The sequence below is a fragment of the Rhamphochromis sp. 'chilingali' genome (assembly GCF_963969265.1).
Source record: "Rhamphochromis sp. 'chilingali' genome assembly, chromosome: 14".
Classification (NCBI taxonomy): domain Eukaryota; kingdom Metazoa; phylum Chordata; class Actinopteri; order Cichliformes; family Cichlidae; genus Rhamphochromis; species Rhamphochromis sp. 'chilingali'.
In genome coordinates this window covers 13079349-13091039 of record NC_137941.1, presented here as the reverse complement: position 1 = coordinate 13091039, position 11691 = coordinate 13079349, and the positions used below count along the sequence as shown (strand labels likewise).

At 38.5% G+C, this 11691-nt stretch overlaps 1 protein-coding gene across 2 annotated transcripts in view; it reads left to right on the top strand.

The window, feature by feature from the left end:
* The window catches only part of erbb4b (erb-b2 receptor tyrosine kinase 4b), a 359968-nt gene that overhangs the window by 284989 nt on the left and 63288 nt on the right, over nt 1-11691 (top strand). For both annotated transcript variants that reach the window (XM_080902240.1, XM_080902239.1), the window contains exons 15-17: nt 3642-3796; nt 5055-5099; nt 9396-9528. In XM_080902240.1, the coding sequence (XP_080758366.1) occupies nt 3642-3796; nt 5055-5099; nt 9396-9528 (333 nt within the window). The remainder of the gene's footprint in view (nt 1-3641; nt 3797-5054; nt 5100-9395; nt 9529-11691) is intronic.

Sequence of the window (11691 nt, the reverse complement as noted above, 5' to 3'; positions counted from 1 at the left end):
TGAACCCATCCGCTGGAACGTTGAAGACAATATAATTACACTGCTAAGCAAGACACAAATAGGCAAAGTTCTTCATGTTACTCGTGCACGGGAGAGACCGGACAGAGCGCCGTCCCTTCGCTTGACCCCAGTTGCTCTCGTCCGTCCCCCCGTAACACTGTCCTTTTATTGAGGTTACATGAATATGCATAGGTTCATTAACATACGACGTCTACATACAAACAAAGAGTACCTTGCCTGTGTGTGTGTGTGTGTGTGTTGCTGATCAAAGGGTCAAACATCCTTGGTCAGGAAGAGGGTAGACTAGACCCCCCCCCCCCCCGGTGAGGAAGTCCAGCAGTTCATCTAAACAGAAAAGCACTTAGACTAGAACAGACGTAGCTACGTTAATCCTACCATAAAACAATTAAAACAAGATGCGACCTCTTCCCGTGCTCCCAGGATGTAGGTGTGCATTCTAGTGTGGAATGCACACCAAGCCTCTGTAGCCTGTTAAAGATCACACAACTTATCACTACACAATTGATTATACACCTCTAAGCATCTATGGTTAAACATTTCTAAGCATAAATAACAATCAACAATACAAACTCTAACAGTTTCTCCCACTGAAAACTATGTCACGATGAACAGAATCAACTTTCTGGCATTTACTTACCTGAATGATTGAGCATACAGCAAGTAAATATACATGTGCATAGTTATAATACATAATATCGATTTTTTTTTAAGTGTCTCCTGAAGTTCATGTGTCTAGTGATGGAAAAAATAGGCATACACTTATACTGTAAGAGTATTACACACGTTCTTTTGTGCTGGCAGACTAATTTATATTTACAGCAGGATGCTTAGGTTGGAGCTTTAGTTGCCCCAATACCCCGTTGGACCAAACACCATTTGCTTGCTCTGTCACATAATTTAGCTTGTTGATGTGATGCCACAAGTGCATACACATACATACAAATATCCACGGGTGGGAAGACACTCAGAAAATCAAAGTGCCAAGCTCAACGCTAAAGCCAGCGAGAGCAGCAAGACTTTCACTTTGCATAATTATACTCACGGTGAGAACATTTTCGCACACACAGAAGCTATAAAGAGCACATGCAGAGGCATTAGTACATAGGCATCCATATAAAGTCTATGCAAAACACTACTTCTTGTTTTGATTTGACTGACAAAGCAATAATACACATAGAGACAGAAGGAAAGATACGGCTTTTCCTAAGAAAATTTATTTTTATGTGTCTTTCTTTCTCAGCTGCATTTGTCGTGCACAATGTTCAGTTCAGTGTAGTTTTATGCCAGACATTGTAAGATAAACATCTCACAATATTATACTGTGAAAGCCAGCGATTTCTTTTTGTGACAGTGGGAGCAAAAAAGAAAAAAAAAACTTTTAAGAAGAGGAAACCTCTAACACATTCAGACTGAAGAAGGGTAGCCATCTGCCTCTAACTGCTAGGTTGAGGGAAAAGCAATAGAGAAAAGAAGAGCATAGAGAAACAATTAAGAACAAACAATATAATAATAAACATTTGGCGGATTAGTGGAGCCTGAAACAACAGGTCAGGAATATGAAGCTCAGGAAATTAACTTTGGAAGAAAATGAAGACGAAGGGAAAAAAGAACACACACTACAAAAGGGAAAAGCCACCAAGTTAATGACATGCAATAGTAGCGTACAAATGCATGGGCAGTTATAGAGACAAGAGTAGATGGCAGGTGCTCAGGTAATCATTGGAGGTCCTCTAGCAGCCTGTAGCTTACAGCAGCATAACTAAAGGATGGTTCAAAGGCAAGAACCCTAACTTAAAACTTCCTCAATAAGGAAAGTTTCGAGCTTAATCCAAAAAATGGTGAGAGTCTGCCTTCATGCACGCTGTAGCTGAATGTTCTGCCTCTAGATGTACTTTTTGGTAACTCTTGGAACTACAACTAAGCCTTCATTCTGTGAGTGAAGTGCTCTTTTTGGGTGTTGCACTATGAGGTCATTAAGATATGATGGAGCCTGGACTTTGAGGCCAGGGAAAGGGAAGATTTTAAAGGATCCAGTGGAGATCAGTTTAAATGAGAGAAATGTTAGCGTGCCCTGTCAGTGTCATAAATATGCTTGATGTCATCTGTATAGCAATGCATTGGAAATGCATTGTTTTCTGTGGAGCAAAGTTTCAACCTGTGTAACTTCATGACTAACTTTAATTTGTGTTGCAAAGAGTCCTTAAATAGTTCAGTTGGGATGGATTTTATTGTTGAAGTTGGCACATATAATTTTGTGTCTGTGGGTCATTTTTTGTTATTTATTGTGTAGATACAAGTAAGAAATCAGTGTTGCTTATGTGACTCAAAGCTATGGCGGTTTGTTCGCTTTCCAACCATTTGTGCTTATGTATGTATATAGTCTGTAAGTACGATGTTCTTTAGGCCTGCTGATGTTTCGAGGCCCGTCTGTGAGATTCTTTCACCTCTCTTCCTCTCCCTTCCTACCCCCTCCTTCGCCTATATTAGCTCCATAAATCCTGTTCTAGGCGGATTGTTATGGTCATTGTGTGTGCTGTGAGCGATGGTTATTATCTGCCTGCTCTGCTCACACAGCTTTATGATGCTCGTATGCTTTCTTCCTCTGCTCCCAGTTCTCTCTCTCTCTCTCTCTCTCTCTCTCTCTCTCTCTCTCTCTCTCACTATATCTTGTTCACCCTTACTCTCTCTGTAAATCTGAATGTCCATGTCCAGTCTCTCTCCTTCGCTTATTACTCCACAGCACTTCCTTTTTTTTTTTCTCATCTCTCCTCCACTCCACCAGTTCCACTTTCTGTCTTTTGCCGCTTGTTATCGCGTTTTCACTCTTAAGCTTCCACTGCTTCACAGATTTAAAAGAAAAATCATAAGTAACTAACAATAACCCACAGTTTGTTCAACCTGACAGATTTGTCCTTTGTTAGGGAAAATGTTCTAAAACACTTCTTCAGTAAAGACTCAGAGAAGAGAAACACACAGAACTTCTTGCTAGCAAGGGCAGCCTCCACTCTAAGAGACTCCAGTGAGAGAACTGCCCCGGTCTTTATTTTATACTCCATTGAGCGTATGTGTGTGTATGTGTGTGTGTGGGGTCAGAGTGTGGCCCCATAAACAACAAGACAAGGTACGAGCTCTCATGCTCCCAGGACGTGGGGGTGCATTCCTGGGGTGCACACATCCTGTCACTACACAATTAATTATATGCTTCTAAGTATACATGGTTAAACATTTCCTAATACAAATAACTACAAACAGCATCCTACCATAAGCAAACTTATATCACTAAAAGATTATACTGACTACTAAATACAATTTTCCATTGACATCCTTCCTATTTGTTTAATGATATCAGAAAAATCAACAGTCTATACTTCCAGCAAAGGATGCTGACACTGAAACTGACACCTTACCAAGTGATAAAAAGCTGTCAAGAGGGAGTCAGACTTACCAGCGATAAAACTAATCATACTCTCATTTTACAAATCTAGCACATGTGACAAAATCAGTTTACAACAAGTTATGGTCCATACATGGTAAGTTTTCATGTAGGAAAATAAGGTTTTCACAATTAAACAAACAAAAAATAAATCAATAAAAATCCTTTTTTTTTTCTTTTTACGAAGGGCCCAGAGCATTGTGTGAAATGCCTTCATTTCAAAGACGGTCCAAACTGTGTGGAAAAGTGTCCCGATGGCCTGCAAGGTGCCAACAGCTTCATCTTCAAGTACGCTGAAGCCAACAACGAATGCCACCCCTGCCATGCTAACTGCACCCAAGGGTAAGTGCAGACAGGAAAAGGACAAGTTCGAGATGTGGGGAGTAATCAGCTTAGAGTAACGTCGTCACAAGAAGTGGATTTGCACACCATTTGCCCCGCAAGCAGTTGCTACATCACTGTTTTATTTATTTTACCAAAGTGACTAGTTACTAACAGAATATTCATGCTATGTTTTCTCATGCTCATATTGCAAGCGAAATTTGACCTTCATATATTTAGCGGTTGAAAAGCACGTGGTTGCAAAGCTCTCGCCAGCCATAGTCTGCTATCATAAAATTACATCTTGCAAGACATGTGAGATAAATAGAGAAGTGAAGCAGAAAATGAACCTGAAGAGAAAAAAGAATGAAAGTAAGGGTAGTTAATACCCTGCCACTCTCCACTGCTCACTAGCCACTGATCGCTCAATGTAATATTCAACAAGGTTTGGAAAGACATCATTTTGTATTTAATTCCACCGGGAGTTTATGTCACTTCCCTGTGTGTTATTTCTCCTCTTGTGAGTGACAGCATCCAGCTCACTTAAGCATAACAATGTTGTCGTAAATGGAAAACACCAGGCTGACACTGTCACAGGTACAGCTTCATAAGCAGGGCCGCCTCTCAGAGCAGCAAAAAACCCAACAAGCTGATCGAGGGGGAGGGATATATATAAGATAAGATAAGATAAGATAAGATAGAACTTTATTAATCCCTCGGGTGGGTTCCTCTGGGAAATTCGACTTCCAAAAAGCACAGCAACGACCGAAGTTACAGTTACAAGCACAGCAACGACCGAAGTTACAGTTACAATTCTGAGTGGGAGAGAGACAGAGCTGGAGGCTTCCAAACATTCAAAAGAGCTACTAAATTTCAGAGACAGTATATGTGACGTGTGATGCCACTGAAAGATTAACACAAGGCGACTGGTGAAACGTCCAACAGATTTGGTTAGTTTTCATTAGAAGTCAGTATAACTTTGTAATCTGTCACTCTAAAAGTAAACTCTTAGTGAGTTCTAAAGCAAGGCTAAAAATGGTAGCCAACAAGGCTTTTATTCACATTTGTGCCACACTTAAGGCAAAACGTGTTAATCATATAAAAGGTATCGTTGTTGTGTTGACATCTGCTCTACAATGAGCAAGCAAAAACATCTCTGACGGTCAACACTTTCTGGCTAATTTTGGCTGCCTGTGTGTTATGGTAACATTTTTATATATGCGATATTAATGTTTGAATACGATAAAATACAGCATTTGTCCTGTATTTATTTACTAAGGTGCATTGGACCGAGACTTCAAGACTGCATCGGCTGGATGGACAGGTACAAAATTCCTTTTCTTGGATCCCTCTATTATGTGCTTACGTACAAACGCACTTAAACAGAAGTACACACACGCACACACATAGAAGAACCGTACAGTAAGCAAAGTCTCTGATTAATGGATAGCTCTAAGGCCCCAAATCCCTGTGAGGTCCTTAATGCTTCTCTGTGCACGGTTGTGTGTGTGTGTGTGCCTGTTTGTTGATAAATTGATTGTGCTTTAGCATTTGTTCTGAAGCTGGGGGGAGAAAAGGCAAGAAAATGCTGCTCATAGTTTGCAGCAAATAGATTCAAGACTTCATAAGTGAAGCAGTTTGGAATCAAGTGGTGCTAAAAATTGTTGCGTGGCGTTTTGAGGGATGATTAAAAAAAGAGGCTGGTAGGCAAGAGGAACAGCCTGCAGTTCACTATTTTGCAATGGAGATTTCCAGCACATCAAAAAGAATACTATATACAAATTTCAGGTAAAAGGTAAATGTAATGAGATGACTATCAAAGTGGGTGTCAAAAAAAGTGAAACGAAAGAAGCTTTTACCGTCTTGCAGCACAGCGTACATTCACATAGAGATAATCACTGTAAAGGCATTTACTGTATATTCCGCCTGATACTGACCAATCAGTATTCAGTATCTTGAAGCTTCTACTGTAGCTCAAAAAAAACAAGTCATATCCTTCAAAAGACTAAATCTACAAGTGTGCTTCTGAAATAATATTTGGGAAACTGCCAGTAGGATGAATGGGGACTGCAGCAGATGGCTGAAAGTAACTATCAGCCGACCTTGTGAAGAGATCAGCTTTTATCAGATCTCTGATATCTCTGGCCAGGATGTAGCTGTAGCCACAGCTATCAGGTCTAGTTGCCTGCTCTGATGTGTCACACAAGTAGTAAATCTGTTAACTGTTAGATGTGTCATTTTTGAGCATAGCTGAAAGTGTCATGTCATTACACAAAGCCTTTTTTTCCTTTTTTTTTTTTACACAAAATCTTCTAATGGCAGTATTTCAGAAATTGCTGATCTACTGGGATTTTCCCACATAGCCATCTCTAGGGTTTATGGAGAAAAAAAAAGAAAAAGAAAAAAAATATGCAGCAGTTCTCTGGGTGAAATGCCTTGTTGATGCCAGAAGTTAGAGGAAAATAACCATACTTTTTCAAACTGACAAAAAGGCAAGAGTAAGTCAAATAACCATTTGTTACATCTGTGGTATGCAGAAGAGCCATTCCAAATGCACAGCATGTCAAACCTTGAAGCACATTGGCTAGAGCAGCAGAAGCCCTGACCAGGTGTCACTCCTGTCAGCTAAGAGCAGATAGGTGAGACTACATGTTGCATTGGCTCAATAAAATCATACAATAGAAGGAAAAAATCTTTCCCGGTTTGATGAATTTTGATTTCTGCGGCAATATTAAAAAAAAACTGAAAACATGGATCCATCCAGCCTTTTATTAACAGTTCTGGCTGGTGGTGGTGGTGTAATTTGATGAGCGATAAGGAGCCCACACTTCAGGGTCCTTAGTGCCAAATGAGCATCATTTAAACACCACAACCTATCTGAGTATTGTTTTCATGTCCATCCCTTTATGACCATAGAACATGCATCTTCCAATAGCTGCTTCACCAGAAAGCAGCAGACCATGCCACAAAGCTCACACCATCTCCGACTGGTTTCACACACAGCAGTGAGTTCTTAAAGGGCCTTGAAGTCACCAGATCTCAGTCCAGTGCAGCACCTTTGTAGTGAACTGCGATTTTTGCATACATGAATGTATAGCTGACGTCAAATCTGTGAGGAGTGTTTCCATCGTTTTGTCGAAATGTTTCAAATCTAGATCTAGTTCTGAGGGCAGGAGATTCAACCCAGTGCTATCAAGTTTCTGCTGAGTGTGCAAAAGCCACCAAATTTGAGTGTATAGAATGAATTGCACATTAGCTGTTTATCCCAATGCCAAATGACATTTGTCATTGTGACAAATGACATTTGTCATTGTGAGAAAAGCCTCATGTAGCTACTGCCAGTGCCATGCTGACGGTGTCTTTCACCATCAGTTTTCTTTTCATTCTATAACAATAAGACGTGCACAAAATTAACCGTGTGGCTTTCATTTCACACAAATTAGCTTCATTCCTCTGCTTTGAAATGTATCCATAGTGAAACTGCAGTGCGTAAGTTAATGAAATCAAACATAATATTTACATTTACCACTCTCTCTTAAACTTTTCTGTTTAAGAACTTTATTGATATTTTGTGGAGAAAAACACAAAAAAAACATTGCTGTCTAGCTGAGAGTTAGATGAGAAGCTCGATACCACTTTCATAACTGCCCATTAAATATGGAGGTAACACCAAGAGATAGATAACAGCATAAAGATGAGAAATGGGGAGAACAATTAGTCTAGATTATTTTCCAAAATAGTCTACCAGCACCTCTAAAGCTCACTAATCATCTCGTTATACCATATCTCATTTGTTTAATCCATATAAAACCCAGATTGTAGAAGCAGTGCAGGGCTTCACAGGCATTATATGCTGGTGCATTTCACCCCCGGGTGCACTGAATTTACTAGCTGCCTAATCATTTCATTGTGGCAGCAAGAAACCAGTGTTGCTATCTTTGTATATACATATCACATGTAAATAATAAAGTAAGTGTGTTGCATCTGCAGATATTAGTAAGCCTCAAAAATAAGGTAAACATCACCTGGTTGTAGCTTCAGAGCAATTTTAAAATGGCCTCAATCTCTTCTTTCCGAGAAACAAACCTGTGTATGTTGGCAACGATCAAGCTGTTTCACCAAAGAATCGTGACGATGCCATGGAGTCACCAGGGCATTTTATAATTATCCAAAGTCTTTAGTGGACAATCTAAAGAACCACAGGTTTTATATATCTAGAGTATTTTTTTTCTCCTTCACTGTTGGTTCCAAGACACAGATTGGGGTAAAATTAAGACTAGGATAACATATAGTGTGATGCCACCACAACAGCTCCAGTCACAAATCATAGGATAAAGTTGATCAAGTTGACTCAAGTTAATTGTGATTCAGTGATAGTGCTAAGAGGATAAATAGACACCAGAAAAAGCCCCGATCACAGCATAGCCACAACACTCGGTCATTGCAGCGATCAAATGTTCAGGCTGTGCCATTCTTTTGGTGCACAGCAGTGCTTATGGCCTTATTACATCTTGTATTGAAACTTTCAGTCACCATAAGAAGAGTAACTCTTGCATACTGCACTAATGCCCAAACACCAGAGTCACTAAATGGGTACAACCATAATTTCTGACCCTAGTTATGTACTTGTGTCTTTTTGATAGCTCTAAATACAAATGTAACAATCTGTAATTTAGTCACTGTGCTACTGAAGCACTTATGAATAATGAAGTCAATGGGACTGAAACATTAAACCCTCCTTGAAAGTCACTTGCAATCTTTTTACAAAATCTGAATCAATTGTGCCTGCTCAACATTTTTAGAAATTCAGTGGAGCATGCTAGGATAATAATTGCATAACTATACAATAATGTGTTGCACCTTTTCTGCTTTTTTCCCTTTAATTTGACACCTGTCTCTATCTAAAGTAAGGTAATAGTGCCCGCGTGTCTTCATTGGTTAGACCCCCTTTCTTTTAACCATCACATGTATAGAGATTTCCCCTGTGCAGCCACAGACTGTGATGACAGAGAGATAAAGCATTCTTCATTTCCCATGAACAGGGCTGAATGTGATATCATTTTATAGAGGTGTATCCTTGAAGTCCGTAATATACAACCCCGAATAACATCCTTATTTTGATTATGAACGGTTCTTCCGATAGATCAAATAAACCAGCCATGGCCGAGTATATCAGAAAGCCAACTCGGACAGTTTGAGGTGCATATCAGTAAAAATATTGAGATTCTTCATTTCAAGTGACAGCATCAGCGTGGTTCTGAGGATTCTCTTTGAAGATTATTTCCATGTTTTTGATCTCAGCCCCGATTTTAATGAGAGGGCATGGAGGGATATTTGTTACCACATGAAGCTTAGTGGGAAAATACACAAAAACCGAAGGTGAAGAGGTTTTTAAGGGATCGGCCACATGGATATATATTGTAGAAACATGTTATGTGTGTTAATCTTTGTGCTTATATTAGCCCGATGTTTGCTTGATGTATTTTTAGTTTAGTTTGTGCTTGTGTGTGATCTTCTTTACTGATACCCAGTAACATTCTTCCTTTTCTGTAATTTCATTGCATGCCCTTTGTTCTTTATGTATTTTCTTCCCTTTCCTTCTCCAATGTCTTTTCTTCAGAACCCCTCTGATTGCAGCAGGCGTAATCGGAGGACTCTTCATGGTGGTGATCATGGTACTCAGTGTAGCAGTGTCTGTGCGACGGAAGAACATTAAGAAAAAGAGGGCCCTTCGCCGCTTCCTGGAGACAGAGGTAAACAGGAAAGTGGATTAAGTTTAAAAAAAAAAGCTGATGTTCCAGCGAGAAAGAGCATGCTGTTTGTTGCACTGAAAGATAATCAGAAACTAAGGACATAGGTTAAGTTACCTTGGCCCAAATTATGCTAAATGTTTTGTGTCAACAGAGATCTTATAGTATACGCCTCTAAAATTGGATCCCATTAGCGCAAATAACTCTGCCATAGTTTTAAAGAACTAAAAGTAAAATTTATTACTTTAATCTTGGCTCTGTTTCTCGTATTTGTTTCCCTCTAATATGCCATGGTACTGTTATGCCTGGAGAAGATTACATAATCAAATTACAGGCTACATTGCAATTGGATTTATCAGTAAATAAATACACCTGATTTTGTCCCCAAATCAACACGTTATCACAAACCATCCTTCCAGACTTTGAGGAGAGGTTACAGTAAAATGACCTATTCAGAAGAAAACAACAAATGTCAATAAATAAAGAAGTATGGATATATCTTTGTTCACCAGGAAGTGCAAAATAGACAAATGAAAGTTTATTGCTGTCTACATCACCCCTACTGCTACACCTTTCACTATAGTGAGCTTGTTGTATTTAATTTTGGAAATGTAGGCCATTATTTATTAAAATGCGTAGATTTTCCTTGTAAATGTATTCATTCATTTCAAAGTTGATTGGAATTTTGCCTCTTACGTACCAGTGTTTGGTTCATTAGTTAGTTTGTTTCCTCCTCTCAGACTCATTAATTCACAATCACAGAGCAAATGGATGAAAATGGTCTTTTGTGGAATCACAAGATATTTGTTTTGCTTTTGAAACGTATTACACATTGCTCATTATTTTAAAAAATGTAATGCACTATGTTACTTAATTAGTCTCCACAGAAAATAATTTGTTACATTACTTTTGGAATACTTTTAATATGGCCTAAGATAAATTGTCACATAATTACCATTTAAGACTATAAACCTATCTAACAAATGTCTCCATCATAATGAACACACATGTACAATGTGTCATTTTGTGCAATAAAAGTGTTTTGTTGTGTTTTAAAGAAAGCCTTCATAATGCCACCGTTGTTACTACAATGCAGTTCATGACATTACTTTGTTATGTCAAAATGCGTAGACATAGGAAATATATATGGATGTGACATTTTCCTTTGTATGTGCTTGCAGGCCTGTGCTTGTGCAAAATATGAGAAAAACAAGACTGAAAAAAGCAAAAAGAAATAAAATAGAGACTGACTGGTGGATTCTAAATAACTATTGCAGAACTGTAGAAAGTTTTAGAAACTCTGACGACTCGGGTTTGAATATCCTACAGTGCATTATAGGGGCACTTCTTTTAGGAAGAGCTAAGGGAGTATACCATTAGAAGAGGCAAAAGTACTCTTTCTTTATCTAAAAAAACCAGAAGAGTACTTCATCTAATGTACTTATGTGTCCACACTGAGAATAAGGTCTCATTTCAGTGCTTTCTCTCTATTCAGGGCACAAGTATTAGTGAAGAGTCTTGAAAAAGAAATAGCATTAAGATGATAAATTATTATACTTCTTTTATACCCGTTCATATATGGGCCACCCTTAAACTGCCACTATTTCTTGAGTACTTACATTAGTCTCTTTTTAGTAGTCATACATAAATCCAGGCACTATTTTAATATATTACAGAGCCTTTCTTGTTACATGTCATTTATTTAATAAAAAATACTGTATTTATGGCCCAATAATTGTATTAGATGCTCCAAAAGTAGAGGAGCAGAGAAGGAAATGGGAAATCTTTTTTTGTCTTTGAAACCATCCTGTCTTCATTTGTTTCTGGGCTGCAAAAAAAAAGAAGATAATTTTTCCTTAATTTTTAGTATTTACATTAAATTATGCATTTTATGTAATTGCAGGGAAAGTCTTATATTGCAGGTTCATTGATTAATAGTCATTTGCTTAAAATAAAGTCTGAAACTAGTTAGTTTTCAGGCACTGCGCATCAGTTTCTGTCATGGTACTGGGTCGTGTGACCCCGTGTTTGAGTTTTAGGTATTTTTGTATTCATTTTCGATCCAGTTAATTTCTAGGTTGCTAGTTAGTCCTTATTTTTTAGTTGTTTCTGTCATCTCCCCCTGTACTTAGTCTCCCTGGTTCCTGCGTCTACGTGTCATGTTTC